The 19,596-nt window shown below is 53.0% G+C and overlaps 4 protein-coding genes across 4 annotated transcripts; 1 reads left to right on the forward strand and 3 right to left on the reverse strand.

Moving 5' to 3' along the window:
- Positions 1-271: 271 nt before the first annotated feature.
- On the forward strand, positions 272-3,507 carry SPBR_02257 (COPI vesicle coat beta' subunit; the record flags this gene model as incomplete). Its single annotated transcript, XM_040760560.1, has 8 exons — positions 272-428; positions 509-596; positions 698-826; positions 922-1,108; positions 1,179-2,327; positions 2,409-2,579; positions 2,699-2,891; positions 2,966-3,507. The coding sequence occupies 8 exons, from the start codon at positions 272-274 to the stop codon at positions 3,505-3,507; spliced, it is 2,616 nt and encodes an 871-aa protein (XP_040620766.1).
- A 1,963-nt stretch (positions 3,508-5,470) lies between these two features.
- Positions 5,471-6,655, reverse strand: SPBR_02927 (uncharacterized protein; the record flags this gene model as incomplete). Its single annotated transcript, XM_040761230.1, has 2 exons — positions 5,471-5,791; positions 5,882-6,655. The coding sequence occupies 2 exons, from the start codon at positions 6,653-6,655 to the stop codon at positions 5,471-5,473; spliced, it is 1,095 nt and encodes a 364-aa protein (XP_040620767.1).
- An 8,327-nt stretch (positions 6,656-14,982) lies between these two features.
- SPBR_02551 (uncharacterized protein) lies at positions 14,983-16,890 on the reverse strand (the record flags this gene model as incomplete). Its single annotated transcript, XM_040760854.1, has 4 exons — positions 14,983-15,069; positions 15,203-15,276; positions 15,403-16,758; positions 16,863-16,890. The coding sequence occupies 4 exons, from the start codon at positions 16,888-16,890 to the stop codon at positions 14,983-14,985; spliced, it is 1,545 nt and encodes a 514-aa protein (XP_040620768.1).
- A 1,391-nt stretch (positions 16,891-18,281) lies between these two features.
- On the reverse strand, positions 18,282-19,526 carry SPBR_02888 (uncharacterized protein; the record flags this gene model as incomplete). The annotated part of the gene is made up of 2 exons (XM_040761191.1): positions 18,282-19,145; positions 19,452-19,526. The coding sequence occupies 2 exons, from the start codon at positions 19,524-19,526 to the stop codon at positions 18,282-18,284; spliced, it is 939 nt and encodes a 312-aa protein (XP_040620769.1).
- Between the last annotated feature and the right edge of the window lie 70 nt (positions 19,527-19,596).

The following is a 19,596-nucleotide window of genomic DNA, read 5'->3' on the forward strand; positions in this document are numbered from 1 at the left end:
GGGACACAACAGCATATTGGACGAGCATTGGATTGGTGTCGTGGCCGCCGACCGCTACCCCTTTCTTGATACCATCGTCCGTCCGCCACCACCATCTGCCGACCGTCCCCCGTCCACATCTACACTACACCTCCCGGACGCGTCGACTCTTATTCTCCATAACAATGCGGTTGGACGTCAAGGTACGGCAGCTCTGGCCTCCTTTACGTGCCGATACTTCGGCGTGATTAGCTGTTTCCCCGCCATTTCGAGATGCTCGTGATAGCTTCACATGGCAGCAGCAAAACCACACGCCCGCTTGGTTCAGGGCCACGCAGCTGCTAACGTCGGATTGTTTCTACAGAGAAGCCTCTTCGCTCGCAGCGAGCGGGTGAAGGGCATTGACTTTCACCCCACCGAGCCATGGATCCTCACGACGCTGTATTCCGGTATGGCTTCTCCACGTCGATGATGCAGATTTAATATACCCAGAAAAAGCTCTAACATTGCGTGTCCGTCCCCACGACAGGCCAATGCCACATCTGGAACTTCGAGACCGGCCAGGTAGTCAAGACATTCGAGCTCACCGACGTGCCTGTCCGCGCCGGACGCTTTATGTGCGTTGACCAAAATCCAATCCCAATCGGCATACCGTTATACGTCTGCCATGCCCGACTGCCGGCAGAATACATTTGTACTGACTGCAACATCCATGCAGCGCGAGAAAGAACTGGATTGTCTGCGGCAGCGACGACTTCCAGATGCGTGTCTACAACTACAACACGTCCGAGAAGATTACAGGCTTCGAAGCTCACCCCGACTACATCCGTGCCCTTGCCGTCCACCCGTCAGTCCAACCCCGTACCCGTGCTGTTTTCTGCCTTCTGCCTTGTATCTTGTCGATACACCGGGACCCCATATCTAATACGACTGCCTATATAGAACCCAACCGTTTGTGCTGTCCGCTAGTGATGACATGACCATCAAGTGCTGGGACTGGGAGAAAGGATGGAAGTGTGTCCAGGTCTACGAGGGCCACAGCCACTATGTCATGGGCCTTGCCATCAATCCCAAGGATACCAGTCTGTTTGCGTCCGCCTGTCTCGATAGGACTGTCAAGGTCTGGTCGGTAAGTCCGCGAGTGTCGTGTCTGAATAACCTGAATGAGGTTTTGCATGCTCCTAACACGCATTGCGCAGCTCGGCTCTAGCACCGCCAACTTCACCCTTGAGGCCCACGAGACGAAGGGCGTCAACTATGTCGACTACTACCCCCATTCCGACCGCCCCTATATCCTCACAACGTCGGACGACCGCACCATCAAGGTCTGGGATCTGACCACCAAGTCGTTGCAGGCCACTCTCGAGGGCCACACAAACAACGTCTCCTTCGCCGTCTACCACCCGGAGCTGCCGATCATCGTCTCCGGTTCCGAAGACGGCACCATCAAGATCTGGCACAGCGGCACCTACCGCCTGGAGCAGTCCTTGAACTACGGTCTGGAGCGCGCATGGTGCGTGTCCTACCAGAAGGGCAAGCAGGGCGTCGGTGTTGGTTTCGACGATGGTGTCGTCGTGATCAAGATGGGCCGCGAGGAGCCTGCCATCTCCATGGATGCCTCCGGCAAGGTCATTGCCGCCAAGAACAACGACATTGTGTCTGCCATCATCAAGCCCGATCCATCCACCAAGGACAACGACCCCATCAACCTGCAGACCAAGGACCTCGGCCAGTGTGAAGTCTACCCGCAGACCCTGCAGCACTCGCCCAACGGCCGCTTTGTGGCGGTCTCCGGCGACGGCGAGTACATTATCTACACTGCGCTGGCGTGGCGGCAAAAGGGCTTTGGCAGTGCCTTGGACTTTGTCTGGGCCAGCAAAGACAACAGCAACGACTACGCCGTCCGCGATTCGCCGACGTCTGTCAAGATCTACAAAAACTTTGTTGAGAAGTCCGGCGGCCTGGACGTCGGTTTCCAGGCAGACGGCCTCCACGGCGGTGTCCTGCTCGGTGTGCGCGGTGCAGGCGGCGTGTCCTTCTTCGACTGGGCGACAGGCAACCTCGTTCGCCGCATCGAAGTCGAGCCGCGGGAGGTGTACTGGTCCGACAGCGGTGAGCTCGTATGCTTGGCGTGTGAGGACACCTACTACGTCCTGCGCTTCTCCCGCGAGAACTACATCGCTGCCGCCAACGCTGGCGAGGTCGACGACGATGGCGTTGAGGCAGCCTTTGAGGTCATTACCGACATCAACGAGACGGTCCGTACCGGCAAGTGGGTCGGCGACTGCTTCGTCTACACGAATAGCACAAACCGCGTCAACTACCTCGTCGGCGACCAAACGTACACTGTATGTTCTTCTATACCATTTGCTGCCGTTGTCCGATTTTATTTACTCTCTGATGTGATGCTAACATTTTGCTTCTTACAGATCTCGCACACCGATTCTCCCATGTACATTCTGGGCTACATCCAGAGAGACTCTCGAATTTACCTCGCCGACAAGGATCTGAAAGTTACGTCTTTGGCGCTGTCTGTGAGCCTGCTGGAGTACGAGACATTTGTTCTCCGCGGCGATCTGGATGCGGCTGCTGAGCTGCTGGTACGTCTTTTCTTACTCTACCACCCGAAACAACTCTCCCTAGATGATGTTTTCTGCCAGCTTGGCAAACGATGGACTATGGTTCCCGGACAAACGGTACTAACAATATGTGCGTGTAGCCAACCATCGAAGAGAGCCAGCTGAACAAGGTGGCACGATTCCTCGAGGGCCAAGGTCTCAAGGACCTCGCCTTGGAGGTCGCCACGGACCCCGACCACAAGTTCGACCTCGCTCTGTCGCTTAACCGTCTTGACATTGCGCTCGAGCTGGCAAGATCTGCCGCCGTCGAGCACAAGTGGAAATCGGTTGGTGGTATGTACTCTGCATCTTAATTTTTATTGATCGCCCCCCAAGTTTTGTCTCGCACTAACTTCTGTTCCAAACAGATGCTGCACTCACGGCATGGGATATCAACCTCGCTACGGAGTCGTTTACGCACTCCAAGGACCTGGGCTCGCTCCTGCTGCTGCACAGCTCCACGGGCAACCGTGAGGGCCTCGAGAACCTCGACAAGCTGGCCGTCGAGGCTGGCGCCTACAACATTGCCTTCAACTGTCGTTGGCTGCTGGGTGACGTCGACGGCTGCATTGATACCCTCACCAAGACCGGCCGCCTGACCGAGGCTGCCTTCTTCGCGCAGACCTACAAGCCAAGTGCTGCGCCGGCTGTTGTTGCTGACTGGAAGCAGAGTCTCGAGAAGGCCAAGAAGGGCCGCGTCGCCAAGATGATTGCCGTGCCCGGCGAGGATGACGAGCTGTTCCCTGCCTGGGACGAGTGGCTGCAGCTCGAGAAGGAGGGCGGCTCCGCTGACCCGACGACACTAACGGCCGCTGCGGCCGCCAACACCAACGGCGCGGGAAAGGAGGCGGAGGAGGCTGCGAACGATGGGGAAACGGCAGCAGACCCCGAGGAAGAGGACGAGGAGTAACGCAAATAAGAAACCCTTGAATAAATATCAAAAAGGAGGAGGGGGGCATTTGCGATGTACTCAGGATAGATGGAGGAGTGGATGGGAGTTTTCATGTCTTTGTTTCTTGTTCTATATGTAATTTGGTAGTCGGGGAACGTGTCGAGTTCTTTACGACTGCTTTCTTTTTCTTGCCGCAAATGAAAACATTACAACAGTACCTTGCTGGGTATTCATGCCATGCTACCTGTAGTTTCGTGAAACGTACTGGCGTGAAAGTGATCTGTGGGTCATATTTTCATAGACATTAAAGCAAACGTCCCATGGTCTCTTCTTAAACTTATCCTTAATCAGAGTGCGTATTATTGTACTTCTTGTTGATATTGATTCTAGTTAGCAACCCATGTAGATGAGATTTGGATATTATTTATCGGAAGGCCTTCAGATTACAACGAAAATATCAATGGATATTTTTTGAAAAGTAAAAAAATTAAGATAACATAAAAAAATAAATAAACATATTCCAGCAATTTCTTCACGAAAATATAGCACCGACAATCAGCCAAGTGTTCGTTATTTACCTTTGTACGTGGTACATAATTTTGTGTGTACAGACCAAGTACGACAATTTATTATTAAAAATTTACTTTGATTCCGCACCCATACCATCGTCACTAATTTGCCGCACATATTGATCTGGTGGATTTTACTGGCTATCCTCTCAGAGGTATAAACCAAATGAAATACAACACGGCTCGATATCTTACAAAGGGATAACCCGCCTCTGCTATTTCGTTTCACGATAAATGATGAACCAAGTTTATATTGGGTTTCAATGTCAACCCGGTTCCTCGGAGTAACTGTCGGCACAAACCAGATACACCTGCACAACATAAAATTGAAAAGGCGGTTGTCCAGCCTCTCGGTTTCCCCGATGTCCTTAGTTTCATGTAAGTGTCTTCTTTGGTAGCCACACCGAATGGTCTTTTTCAACACACCCTTTCCTACGCACCTCCATTGTCTCCCTTTCTCCAATTATCACATGTGAGGCAAGGAAACGCCGTCTCTTTGTCTGCAGCACGCGAAACTCGTATTGATTCCATTTCCCCTCTTTTGCCAGGGCCTCCTTGCTGAAAAAAGTCCTCTGCTGCTGTATATGCGCCCCTGCCACCATAACCATTTTGGTCGCTGCGCAGAACCACACACTTGGGGTAATTTGTTGAGATTTGGTGAGATTTGTTGAACAAATTGTGATACATCCTCCGTGATACCCGTGCTCACCGTCTTCTACTTCTCACATGCTTTTATCGCTGCTTCGGGAGGTACTTTGTTCATGTTCATATTTTTAAAGTTTTTAAATTTATTTTTGGTTCTCTTTTTTCGATCTTCGTAAAAAGCCATCCCCCAGGTTCTGTCGTCTCCCTTCCCCTGTATTGCATCTTCATAAAGCATACATTGACATTGTATCAAGGAACATGAAAAAAGACAAGTATACTTGAGATCCGTGGCGATTCCTTTCACCCTTCCGAGGTATCATCCTGGGTTTTAAAACGGACAAAAAAAACATGGCAAATAAATCAGCCAGAGACATAAAAAATGAGCGAAAATCCAAAAGTATTATATAATAAAAAATATAATCGATCCAGACAACTGATGAGAACCCGAGTGAAAAATAACAACCAAGACAGACCATAAAGGTCAAGGCATGTCTTGAGCCGGAACGTGAGTGCTTAGATGGGAGTCCTGTACCGGCAAGTGCCCCCGTCTCTGCCAGCGGGAGTGTCCCGCGGCAACGATCCTTTGGGTGGGTGTATCAAAAAAATGAAGTAATAATAATAATCCAGTATAAAACAAAACAAAATCGACGAGTCACGGGGCAATGAAGGCGTGAGACGTCGCGATTGGTCCTGTCACGCGGCATCCGTAGGGCGAGAGACGGGGGGCGAAATCAAGACCGAAGCAACCCTTTAGGCAGCGAGACCGTTTAGCTCGGGCACTTGGGGTTAATGCCCAGGGCGCGGAGCGGCGTGCCAAGGTCGAGCGGGACGGTGGTGTTGTGCGTGGAGAGGGCATTGGCAAAGTACGCGAGGGGCTGGCCGTGGTTGTCGACGGTCTTGCCAGACAGGTCCATGGGAACGATGCCGTCCTTGCACGAGGGCTGGGTCGTAACGGCGGTCAAGATGGGGCCCTGCTGGATACTGGCGCGGAAGGGGAAGACGTTGTCGCCAGGGACCAGAGTGACGTCGTTGATGTACGAGGTGCCGACAAAGCTGCCGTTCAGGTAGGTGTTGAAGGTGACGTTGCCCTGGGAATGGTTAGCACGGTTGGTCTCGTTGAAAACTGATATGGGTAGCCGATATGGGTAGCCTGCTGCATCGACTGCATCTCAACTTACAATTTCAAAGGTGACCAGGGACTTGTTGGGGATGGTGGCCGTGGTGTGGAAGTTGGTGCCATCGGTGAAGTTGGAGGGGTTGATGGAGCTGTTTTTGGCGTTGAGGCCGTCAAAGCCGTTCAGGCCAGGCATGGTGATGGTCTTCTTGAAGGTGACGCCGTACTTCTTGCTGATGCCGGGGACCTTGACGTTGGGGTAGCCCAGGACCGTGACGCGCAGAGACTCGTTGTTCAGCAGCCAGGTGTTGAACATGGTAAGAGCTGGGATGTCGGCGATGTCCACGTGCTGGCTGATGTTGACTGTCTGGAACGGCTTGTTTTGCGTCTCGGGGAAGTCAATGGTGACAAACGGCGTGTGGCTCGGCTCGTCCTCGAGATACATGACGCCCTGGAACGCCTCGACGGTGGCCTTGGTGGTGCCCGACTTGAGTGTGGTGTTGATGCCGAGCGTGAATGCGTTGGTTTCGGTGCTCGTGCAGGAGATGCCCTGGACGTCAAGCACGGCGTCGTTGATCTTGCTCTGCGCAATGTTCTTGACACCGATGAAGATGGTCAACATGACGGCCAGCACAACGGCCAAGATGCCAATGATGGCATACAGCCACCAAAACCGCTTGAAGTGCGTCCAGAACTTGGACTTGCGCGAACCAGGCGCTCTGGACTTGCGGCCGTCCTCGAGCTGCTCGGCGTTGGCGACACCGCCCTCAGCGTACTTGCTGGAGTTGGGCGGCGAGGGCGTGGCATGGATGCCGTCGTTGTGGACTGCGCCAGACATATTGGGCAGATTGGCGGATTTGTCGAGTGTTGTGAGACGGGAGAAAGAAAGAAAGAAACCAGAGTGAGACGACACGACAGAAAGAAGACGGAGGCCGTGGGAGAGAAAATAAACAAGGGGGGTAGGCGGCCAAGCGAAAGTTTAAAAGGAAAAGAGGATGACGGGGGGGAGAAAAAAGAAGAACGGGAGTGAGATTTTGAGACTCGGGGAGGGAAGGATCAAGACCAAATAGGAAACAGGGAAACAGGGAAACAGGGACTGGGGAGGGAAATTACAAAGAGAGATCCAAGATCCGGGGCAGAACAGAAGAGTGGTAGGTTAAAAAAAGAAATCTGCGAGACAGACTGACTTAAGCGGACCAAAGTGGAGGATACTGAAAAGAAAAGAGAAAAAAAAAAGAGGAAAGAAGAAAGGAAAAAGAAGGAAGCTACGGGGTAAGGTATCATATGGGGAAATGAAAAGCAGCGAGGGGGGTCCGGTATAAGAACCCAAAGGGGGAATAGTTCTAGAGAGCAGGTGCGAAGGTGGGTTCGACGAGCGAAGAGGGGAGGCAAGAGCGGAAGGGAAGGAAGGAAGGAACTAACGACGGTTTAGACGCGGAATGCGGAGAGCAAAAGACGACGCCAAACAGTAATTACTCAAGGCAAAAAAGGACTGGGGAGAGATACGAACTACGAGGACGTATTCGAACTGAGAAGATTGTCGGTGGAGCTCAATGTTCCGGCTACGGCGAGAGACAAGACATTTGCCATGAGCTTTGCGACAGTTCTTGCCCCAAAGCGGAGAAGACCAACAGCGAAGGACCAGCAGACACATGGGAAATGTCTGGCATGACGGAAGGAGCGAGGAGTGGCAGCGGATAGATTCAGTCAGGACAGCGTCAACCACGTCTTCTCAGATGTCGGTATGGAGGAAAGAGCGAGAATGCCTCGCAAGAAGGATCGTCATGAGAGGTTCCCCGTGTATGGGGAAAGAGGGCAGGGGAAAAGGGAGGAGAAGCAGGACAGTGAGGACGATCAGAAGCAAAAAAGAAGAACAAACGACAAAATGGAAAGAAACGACCCATGCTCAGACCCCAAGGACCCCAGTCCCAGACTCGCCTGCTGCTCTGCACAGCCCACAACGAGCAAGCTTTTCTCCGGAGTACTTTGTGTCTTCCCATTTTATTTGCTGCTTTGCAGCGTGGTTTCTGCGCGTGCGTGAGGTGGGTTTCCCCTCACGACGAATTTTGCCCCATGTTTTTCGACACGACGCTCGTGAGCAGGCCGAAGTGCTAAGCCAGTTTAGTCCATCTTTCCCAAGAAATACAAAGTCGACACTGGAACACTTGCATGCAGGAAACAAGGTGCTCGCAGGGTCTTTGGATTGGCACATGAAGATAAAGACGAACAAAAGAAGTTGCACGCCCCCCTCCGCCCCTCCCGTCTTCCCCCTTTTCGGATTCGGGCGTGGCGTCCTTTGGCGCACGCAAACTGCCTACTGATCATGCTCCGTACTGGCACAAGACATGCAAGGACGAACACCAAAAAAAAAAGGACAAAAGGGATTGGCTGCGAGGTAGCGTCTGCACTGTCTGCACTCGGGGTGTGGCGAGTAAAAGAGTAGGGGGAAGGAAAGGGGGCGTGTGAGGTTGCACTGGCCAAGCATCGTAGCAAATTGCAGGCGAAATGGGGGTGCAAGCAAATGTAAAATACACATGGGAAAGGGGCAGCGAGTGAATCGAGGCGTACACGTATTATTTCGCAAGATCTTCGTGAACAACCATAGCATAACTAGTCGCACGTCGCAATCGAATCGCAAAAAATGCAGCACAGACTGCAACTTAAGCCACCGACGACTGCCGCGCATGAATTGGAACCCGACGAGGACATAACAAGACTGCGCATTGTGAAGAGAACAAGGACAATGGACCATTCACTTGCCCTTGCTGTGTCGTGTTCCTGTTCCTTGGGCGAAAAGTACAAAAGCTGGCGAGAGCGGGCGATCGTCGCAGTTGGTCTGGGTTCAACCGGGCGTACTTCCGGATCTGGTGCTAGGAGGGCCAACTGGGCTTGCCTGGGGAAAACAAGCTCAGGGCCAGGAGAAACAGGCCTACTTAACACAATCTTAACGCGTGCAATAGAGGGACGGCAAACGTCACACGACTTGAGCGTGGAGGCACAAAACGAGTCAAAACGTCGTCCGATTTTTTTTATTTAAATTTATTTATGATTATTCCGAACAGTCGTGTTTACTGGGCCAGGCCCTCAGCGGATGTCACTGTTAGGGGACTCGGTGGTTAAAGACGGCGACAATGGACAATGGGATTGATACAAAGTCGATTTGTCGATTTGGACGGCTTACACCCCGAACGCAGTGGCTCCCATCACTAAACGCCACAAGCCGGCCCCAAACGGGCCAGTGCAGGTTCCCCCACATCCGCCGCCACCCGCACCTGCAGAGATGCTGTGCTGCGCTGGAGACGGCTGCTTTCGGGCTTTTGGCGACGGGCAAGTGCGGCCCTGGCGCGTCTGTCGCTTGGGGCTTCTTCGTCTGTGCGCGTGCGGCGTGGAGGACGAGGAGTCGACGAAATCAAGTAAGATTACGAAACAGACAAGCAGACAAATAGACAAACGGAGCTTCCATCGCACGAAGCAGCTGTTTATCCTCTGTTGTCTTGCCCCGATGAGCAAGGGATAGCTTATTATGACTTGTTTTTTCCTCGCTCAATGTTCAATATCACGCTTGCGATGTAGAAAATTCCCCTTTTCCCTCGTTTTATACAAAAGGCTCTGCTCTCCAAGAAGCGCAGCCAGGGGAGCCCACTGAGCCACTGAGCGCAACAGGCAGGTGATCGGCATTGCTGACCCGCAAAAGGAGTCGGTGCCAGGCGGGGCACCAAAACTGGGAGGCAAAAGGAGTGGAGGAAATAGGAGGGAATAGTGCCAAACAAACGGGGAAGAAAGAAAGTGTGGCGTGAGGTGACAACTGGTAGGAGATGCACGGCGTGAAAGCTCCTTCCTAGTTCAGCTCTGCAGAGGGTGCGGGGGCTGAAAAACGTTGCGAGTGACTTCCTTTCAGGTCACAGACCAGCAAGAAGATACGTAATAGCTACTCCAAGAAAGGTCACCCAACTTGGCCTGCAGTAGCGCGGTCACACCGGCCGCTCTAAAATTTTTGGAGTCTTTTTGCCATTTGGTCGCATTTTGTATGCACCTCTTTTGTGATGCAAAAGTCGACTGAACTGAAGACGACGAAACACGAAGACTCGCCATCCACTATCTACTTCCCGTGCCCCCTCCCCTCCTCCAAAATGGCCGAACGTGCACACTGGCCGTGCTCTAGCGCCCCCCAAAAACAGCACAAACCAGAGCCAGAGGACCTGCCAGTTGTCGCTCACCATGGGGCAAAAAGGCCCAAACGCTGGGATGCCACCACGAGAAACCGCAGACGCCACAGATGCAGGCCGGGAGACTCGCCAAAGCATCCAAAAAACAGGGGTGATAACAGATTACTACACTTGCCTCCCTTTGTTGAAGTCCACACACACCCTTCCCCTCATTTTGGGCCCCATGCCCGAGGCATCTTGTGAAGGGTTCGCGAGTTGGGACTCTTGTATGGGGAAAAACGACAGCTTTGCGCATGGCAGACGTGCAATTCATCAAATGTGTGTGAGAACGAACAGCATGGAGAGGGGAAATCGTGAGCAAGGACGGTCATGGACCCTTTCCCCACTGGCTGTGTGCCCAGTTGTTTTCCTGCTGTGCGATCTGGCACGAGCACATGCCAAAATCGACTGCTTTTAATTTCTTGGAAGTTCTAGTCTGCTTGGTTTGCTCCACTTTCTGCGCTTCCGCCAACTGCTCACGTCCCTCCTACCATCCCAATTCAATCTTTATTGCTTTTTCGCCGGTCTCACAGTACCCCAGGATCTGACCGCAGCAAGACACAGACATGACAGAGAACGACTTCTGTGCGGAGAGGTCATTCACATTCACGATGCACATGCTGGACCGGCCCTTTTCCACTTCCCGGGGCCCTGTCTTTGGTTCCGGCGTGTTGCTTGTACCTGAACGCCGTTGTCGGCCATTGTGATTCCCTGGTGTTGGCTTGTGTTGGCTTGGTGCTGGCCGATTTGTTATCTTGGACGTACGACGTGCAAAGGGTACTTTTCTATTGGTCTAATTTTACTATTTGTGTCTCATCACGTTTGCCGCACTGGGGCATCCCCTGTTTTTTTCGTGTCTCCCCGCGGGGTGCAATGCCGAGGGATCTTGGGAATGGGGACACGCAAATCTGGAGAGACGCCCAGGGAGAATCCGGAGTGAAAATCTGGAGCAATCCGGGGCAAGAAACGGACGACCTGAAAGCGCCATTTCACGGTTTTTACCAGGCCCATGCTTCCTGGTGGAAGTTGCCGTCAATGTGCTCAATTGTTGACAATGAACATGTCGTGATGTTTTGTTGTCTTCAGTCAGATGCTTGTGATATTGACTTTCACGTGCAAATTGCTTGCACCCAGCAAGCCATTTCCTAATGCGGAAATACGGAGTAAGTGGCCACAATGCAGGCTACGGAGTCCTGGTACTGGCGCCCCTGCGTCGCATGCCACAGAGCCAGCTACCGCCCACAAGCGCTGCTTTCAGTGCGTCGGTTTACAGTGCCTACAGCGGCAATACGCGACCTTTTTCTCTTATTCTCGTTCCATTTGCAGTGGAATAATACTGCCAAGTGTCTCGGCGACGAAGCAATCCCTGGGCTTCACCGCCCTACCAGAGTTCCCACCGCCTAGACCAAGGCCCCTCATGTCGCATCCTATGTTTTGTTTCTCGAACGGCTTTCGCCATCAATACAGTGGCCATGGAACAATAGCAATCAACAGAAAAGAGGGGAATATACGCCTTCGCTTGTTGTCTCCTTGATTGCGACTTTTCTCTTTCTGGAATTATTCTCTTTATTGGAGTCGCTGCTGTCGTTTTGGGAAAAGCAGAATTCAGCTCTGCAGGTATCGTCAAGTGTCGCTCATTTGCAGTTGCCAGCACGTTTGCAGATGCTTCGTACTAAGACACACTGCAAATTCCGATACAGCAGAGGGAGACAACGTCTTACAGAACATGTTTTCTTGGCAGGCGAGTGGCGAATTAGAAGCGCCGAATGGCACTTTTTGGCCTCTGCGGGGCGTGGAGAAGACACTTGAAAGGCCAATAAACAAGAGCTATTGTCTCAGTGATGTCTTGGGCGGTCTCGTTCTGTAATACGACTACCCAAAGGGTTCTTTCAGTGGCGCAGCCTTGGTCTTCGTTCTTTGTTCTTTTTGACGGAATTGTAAGATGCCAAACGGGAATGTACCCATGACTCGACCATGAGCGACACGAACATTTTGTGCGTCGTACGACACCGAGGCGACTTCGAATTTAGCCCATCGAGCGGACTCGATTTCCCCAGACAACGTCTGGAGTTGACGGCAGTCTCAGACGGGCTTTACAACTTGCGACTTGAGATGACGCCCAGGGAACTTCAAAGTTGGAGAAGGAGACCAACACCGTCACTAGCATTATCTGTTGGCTGGGGATAGGCTCATAGGCCAGGCCGGGCCTCCCTGGGGGGCTGTTTTAGTGGACAAATTTGGGGGCCTTTGCCCAGCGATCCAGCGAACCAGTGAGCTAACAAAACCGGCGCAACAGGTCGCCACCTGCAACAGACGCACTTGCCTCATCGGAGATTTGGCGGCGATACGAACAGCGCTGCTCTGATTGGCTGCCGACAAGGTCACATGGTGGGGACGTATTAATGTCTGCGTTTTATTCAGGAGTAAAAGTCAGGTTATGTGTAAGATATCCAGGGCAAAAGAAGGAAGGGAGCAAAAGGACGGAAGAGAGTGACGATCACGGAGAACTGATGAAAACAACAGTTGCGAGGAGATGCGACACGAGGCCAAATCGAGGACGTGAGCTACGTTGCTATTACCAGCACGCTATCGCAGGAAACTACCGCTAAGGACCGCTGGAATACTTCCTCTTTGCCACCGTTCGCCCACTTAATGGATCTTTCGGACGCACTAAACGAAATCCCTACTCCGTACGAGCCCCGCTTCCCCTAACGCCGTCCAATCACATCTCATCTCAACCTGCAAACGACGACCGAACAATCTACCGAGAGCTTCGACGAGAGTTGAGGCTCGGGAAAAAAAAAAAAAAAAAAAAAAAAAAAAAAAGAACGAATCTGTTGAGACAGGAAAAAAAATACAAGAAATGCAACATACAAAATTACGCCGTAAGAGTATTTCAATTCTGTACAACATGATGCGTGCTTTTTGCCTCCCGAGTGGTTGGTTTAGCTTTTTTCAGTCTTCGGAAGGCACGGATCCCGGGAGGAAGCAGCCAACGACCGCACCTGTGATGCGCTGCAAGCGCAGGGAACCGGCTGCGACTGCTCCACGATCCGTCTTTTTGCAGTTGCCCTTGCTCATGTGCCATTCCCATATGCAGAGACTCGAAGAAATGCACTTGTCATACATGATTCACCTCTGGAGATGACATACTTTGTAAGACTACGTCGCGTGAGGATGTTTCTGACGACAGTCGGTGGGAGATCGAACGGTTTCGTCGCCCACTTTTTCTACGGAGTACGCCTGCCATGTACGTTGATCAAGATTGGGATGTTCGCAGACCGTTGGCCTGCGTTGTTTCAACCCCCAGACGTTCTCGAAATCGACATATCCACTCCTGAGCGATCGCTCGCCGGGGGTGTTGTGCTTGAGCGTTTGATGTTGCAGAAACTGGCTCGACTAGGTCCATTGCAAAGAGAGACGGGAGGATCTGGGTAGGAAGCAGCAAAAAGAAGCGAGGAATCAAAAGGGGACAGGACCAGGGGGCCTTGCAGAGCCACATGCCAATCATTCCATCATTGTGCAAAATGGCCCGTCTGCGGTGCGTGAGATATGCTAAACACGTAGCAGCGAACAACGAATTGAATAGGAAATGGGGCCCAATATCGGGCCAACCATTACAGTGCTTCAGTAGAGCCTGGCTCCCTGGTTACGTCGTATCTTGGTATCGCAGGCTGCCCGATGTGACCCTTTTGCTGTCAACCCGGGCCAAACGGAAAAGGCTGTGGCCGTACTTCGTCGAAGCCCTTGCATGGATATCGCTGATATGCTGTTTGCACAGGGGGTCAGACGGGATGGCCAGAGCCAGGATCCTTCCGGAGCTCTGGCATAGGCGGATCAAGCCTCTCATTGGGTGGAAAGGGGTTTGGCTTTCTTTGCCTCGATTAAGACCGTGATGGCTGGCGATGGGAATGGATTGCTGTGCTGGGTACTCATGATACAAGGGCATGTCCCAAAATACAGCGCGCAGGGTGCGCCGTGCAACTTGCGGCAGCTGTGTCACCGTGTCCTGAGACGTTGCACTCGGCCGCTTTTATGTTTGGTGAAAGACCTTCGCAGGCTAGCCCTTCCCTTGTTCAATCCGGAGGACTTCCCGTTCTAGAAGTAAAATCGGTGGTTCGGAGAACACATCGGAAACCAAGGTGAGGTGTTCGTTGAGTGGCTGATAATCCGCGACAATCGAAACCGTCTGCAATCCAACGTCGACGATGCATGCCGTACACAGGAACAACCACGAGTGCCAGCACGAACCAACGCGTAAGGAATCGAGCCAACCAAGAACTGATCACGAGGAAACGAAACACTTCTTAAGCCACCTTGAGAGAGTGAACACCAAAGAAACATCCAACACGAAGAGGCTGAAACATTAGCACGGGGAAGACACGCACGACAGGATGCGATTAGATATCGATGCCGAATCGACCGACGCCGAAAAGAAGTATAATAAAATATATAAAAATGGTGCAATAGATAAAGACAAGACGGTGAAAAAGGGCCAATCCATGCAGATGTACATGCGGACGCGGGTCGTAGGATACAATACGCAAATCCCAACAATGAGTATCCAAGGTCAAGGTCAACAAAATGTAAAGCCAAAGAAACACATGAGGATAGATAACCAAGAGAGAAGAAATAACGCAGGCCGGAGACTCCATCATCGGCTTCCACCGGGCGTGTCTCGCCTCTCGGTTCACCTCCCTTTTATATCTCACTTTCAAGATCATGTGCAGATGAAACTGCGCTTATATGTGTAGATGCACTTCCAAGCGCCTCGTTGTTTCTTCCGATTGACGATACGATTGCCATGTGTTTATATCGTGCCGTGCTTGCCTTTGGGAGATGCGTTGTTCGGCCGTCCTGTGGTCAGCGCCATGTAGCGGTGACTTGGTGCACGCACTGCGCACGCATACAGTGTACGCAACAGCCGGACCTAGCTGATCATCACAGGCTTTATCTTCGTCTAGATCTTTGCCTTGACAGGAATCATCATCTCGCCGAGTCCAGAGCCGCCGTCGAAGATGTCCCGCTCGAGCGCGCGCGTGTTGACCTATTGGGAGGAAGAAAGGGAGTCAATGTTAACATGATTATTCTATCAGAAGGCGGCCCTCGGTAGCCGGCCCTCGCCTGTGCTCCACATCGACGACACCACCTGGTCTAAAAGGACAAAGGAGATCACTCACCAGTCTCGGGTTGAGGTCGCTGACCGTCTTGGCTCCAAGGAGCTTCATGCATGTCGCAATCTCGTCGCTGAAAACTGCAGGAGAAAGAAGGATATCAGTCAGTGTCCCATACGCCGAAGAAGGAAGACGTTAGGAGAAGGCAGCAGACGATAGAAGAAAACGCAAAAGCAAAAACCAAACAAAGTGGAAAGACGGCATACTCTGGAAGGTCCGCTCAACACCGCGCCAACCACCGGCGCCGAGCGCCCACAGCGCCGCCCGGCCGATACCGACGCCCTTGGCACCCAGGCACAGCGCCTTGACGACGTCCGTGCCGCGCTTGATGCCACCGTCCACCCACACCTCGAGGTGGTCAAACACCTCAGGGCAGTACTTGCGGATCTCCAGTAGCGTGTGCAATGACGGCGGTGCCGTGTCGAGAGCGCGGCCGCCGTGGTTCGACAGGATGATTGCCTGGATGGAGCCAGGGTGCTGTGCGGCGTACTGCGCCGCCAAGAACGCATCCTCGTGCGTCTGGATGCCCTTGAGCACAATCGGCAGGCTCGTGTTCTTGGCCAGCCATGGCAGTGTCGTGTGCCAGGTCAGGTCGGCTGCCGTGCCCCAGAACATCTGCTGGCCGATTCCACCGCCGCCGGGCTTGGCCGCGGCCGGATCCTGGCTCGCCGCGGCAAAGGTCGCAGCCGAGCCAAACTGCTGGCGCTCGTCGTCCTCACGCTTGCCCGGCACGGGCGCGTCGAGCGTCAGGACCACAAACTTGTAGAACTTGTCGAGCTTCTGCACACGCTGGAGCATCGCCTCGCTCTTCTTGCGGTCGTTTTGCACGTAAATCTGCCAGCCGAAAACCTGGCCCTCAGCCGCGTCCGCCACAATCTGCTCGACAGTCATGCTGGCGTTGTGTGACACAATCTGCATGCCGCCGAAACGGCTGATGCCCTTGGCAATGCCGGCCTCGCCGTCGGGGTGCGCCAGGCGCGCCATGGCAGCGGGCGACACAAACAGCGGCAGGCCCACCTTATTGCCAATCAGCGTGGTGGAGATGTCGCAGGACGTGCAGTCGACAAAGACGCGCGGCCGCAGCAAGACCTGGCGGTACACGGTGTTGTTGAGCTTCTTGGACATCAGGTCGTCGCCGGCCGAGTAGTAGTACGACCACGCCTTCTTTGGTACCAGCTTGGTGGCCACCTCCTCGATCTCGTCCATGTTCAAGAGGAACTCCATTGGCGGTGCCTCGTACTTGGTGTTGTCGTCATTACTGCCGTTGCCGTTGCCGGTGCTACTGCTAGAACCGCCACCCGAGCCTTGTGCTGCCGCTGCTTTGGTCTCCTCTTTGAACCGCTTCAGGCTCGCCTCGTCGACCTTGCCAAGTAAGGACTCGGGGCTCAGCTCGTCGAGCGTACCAGGAGGGTGGATGGGATCGAATTCTTCTGTGCAGTCCTTGCCGGCCAGCTGCAGGATGACGCGCGACCCGCCGGGGTGCGAAGGCAGGAACTCGGTCACGTCGTACACATTGCCGTAGAGGATGACCCAGCAGCTGTCCGCTGACGTGTGCTTGGCCACTGAGCAAGGGAATTAGCATTCTGCGAACAATTGTGAGGGAACTGGGATTCGGTTTGATCCTATCGTTCCCGGCCATCACAGAGATGCGGCAAGTAAATCCTACCTTCTTCGGCGTCGTAAACCTTAGCCATGTTGGATAGACAGTGACGAGCGTCCGTAAAGTCGACCGACGATGCGATTGTCGAGCAAGAGGTGAGGTTGTGCAACGCAAAGCGAGGGAAGAATGGCGATATGAGACCAATGAGCCAAACGAGCTTTGGCCTCCGCGATAGCGCAACAGCGAGGAGGAAGGAACGACCACCACACAACAAGGGACAGTACAAGGTTCGAAAATGAAAGGCAAATTGAGAAGGAGGCAAATAAAGGGGGAAAGAATCGCGAAAAAGGGAAAGATCACGCCGAACAAGAACGGCAGGAACACGACGCAGACCGAACCGACAGCACCGCCGCCGCCGCTAGAGTGTGACCCCAGGAACCGGGAAACGTTTAGACGACGTCGGGGAACTGGGTTTCTTTTTGGCGGCGTCCGACCGCATTAAAGAGTCGGAGCCATTGGCAGTTCATGGCCTACTTTTGCGGGGAATAGCTTTCGCGTCATTGGGGGTCGAGACTGCAAACCCCACCTGCAGCCCACTGTGGCCCGGTTCAGGTCGTCGCACCTGCCTGGAGATGTTGCGTTGAACGCCCATCTCGGCAGGAATTTGTCCGAAACGTGGCGGCTCATGGCTCTTTCTGTGTCGGTTCATTTCGCTCTTCGTTCTTGCCTCTTGTCGTCGTATCTGTCTGCAGCTTCTATTTCTACGTGCTGTAGCCCTCCTTCCTGTCCTCCTCTCCTGTCTCTTTCCTTACACTGTCTGATCCTTCCTCGCCTGCTCATGAATCTTGGCCGGTCGTTCTGTCTTTTTATTTTTATTTTATTTTATATTTTTATTCGTTCCGTCCAAGCCCACTTCCGTAATGTGCTCCGCATGCGGTAAAAATCCCCGGCAAGTAATTACCACGACAGCCTAGAACCAAAGTGACAGGCGCTAAGATACCTAAACATGGCAAGCCGTTGTTCCGTTCCAGCTATTTCTTCCGTTTGCCTTTATTTATCTTCCACGAGCATAAGTGGGTGAATGAGAAAATCCTTTGCTTATGGTTTCCTTCCGGAAAATTCGAGCTACGTCCCTTCAAGCTAGCTATTGACAGAAACGTCTTGGCCGGAGGGCGGGCGACGTGGGCTGGCTTGCTTCGCTGCACACCGGACTCCGCTCACGGAGAAACCTACTATTCGCTACTTTGACACAATTGTACCACTTTTATATCGTACTGGCCATGCCAAGAGAGCTGTGCCTCATACTATCCGACTCAACAAGAAATCGGGAGACTATTATTGTATTTTCACAAATGCGTCCACAGTCACAGCTATCAACGCATTCGCCATGCTTAAAGAATACAGGAGAAAATACGAGCCGACATGGCACGCGCTGTGGTATATGAAGCGCATATAAAAGTAGTTGGCTCAGCTGGGGTAAACCGCTTAGTCAAATCTCGTCTTGCGTTTACCGGTCGCAGTCGCCGTTGCTGGTGTCCCTGGCCGACTCGTGTGTTGGCTTCCATCGTGGCCTCCACTAAACCCCGGCGTCGACGCGGTTGAAGACACAAACTCAACCCGCTCTCCGGGAGCGCGGGCTCTTTGCTTCGCGGCGTCTTCCTGGAGGCGCCGCAATGACCGCCGGTATGCTTCCGGTGGAAATGCGGCTGGGTCCCACAGGCTAAGAGGGAGTGTCGTGGCATATTGGGCGGAGACGAGAGCCGTGTCAACCGGCTTGTCTGCTTTTCGCTTTCCTTTTAGGCTCGTGCTGCTTCCACTGCCGTTTTCATCCACAACGTCGGGGTCGCTGCCGCCCCATGCATTGGCCGGCATGCCCACAAATGCCATCAACTTGTCCATGAGCGCCGGGTTTTTCATGGCATGCGACTGTGCGAGTCGTGCGTTAAAATGTGTGTCCTTTTTCTGCTTGAGTTCCAGAAACGTGGCAAATTTCTTGTTGAGTGCAGCCAATGCAGCTGCCGAAGTAGCTGCGGCATCTGGTTCTGGGCTGCCAGGAATATCAAAGTCGGGGACGCTGGGCATCGTCAACTGGCGGACGGCTGCGCGCTCGGCCGAGTATGGAGAGAGTGGCGGCTCATTTGGGTCGCCATTTAAGCCGTAACCGCTCGTTTCGTCTTCGTTGTCGCCGTCGTCTGCCGACCGGTTCTCGGCTGCTGGTCGCCGGTTCGGACCAAAAACATCACCACCGGGCGCTGGTCCTACACCCGGTCCTAAAGCCGGTCCGAGTGCTGGGCCTGGGGCTACTGGCCTATTATCAGGATTGGCATTATCTGCTCCCGGTATCGACGCCTGTAATGATTCGTCTATCCTTGGATGGTCTTTGGGCGGTTCTGATAGTAGCTCACGGTCTATGACGTCGGAACGTAGCTTTTCGTTATCTGGACTGTGTTAGCTACGTGCATTTTCGTAAACACGTACTGTAAGCGTGTTCGTCCCTTACCGTGTGCAACTTCAGCACCATTTGTGGTTGCTTGAGCTAGGTCTTGGCCTTCTGACTGCAACGTAAGCATCAAGTTAGTAAACAATGGTAAGCATAATGTACAGCGATAAATTGAATGAAAGCAAAAGGTCGGGAACAGGATGTAGAAGACATACCGTTGCCTGCACTTGCGGCCCATCACGGCCATCACTTTCCTCATCACTACTGTCATATCCAACTAGACCGGCCATGTCGACTGAATTTCTTTCAAAATTTTGTGCAAAATCAATGGCGCCCAGCTGTTTTGAGTTTCAAAAATCG

This window comes from Sporothrix brasiliensis (assembly GCF_000820605.1).
Source record: "Sporothrix brasiliensis 5110 chromosome Unknown Cont17, whole genome shotgun sequence".
Taxonomy (NCBI): Eukaryota; Fungi; Ascomycota; class Sordariomycetes; order Ophiostomatales; family Ophiostomataceae; genus Sporothrix; species Sporothrix brasiliensis.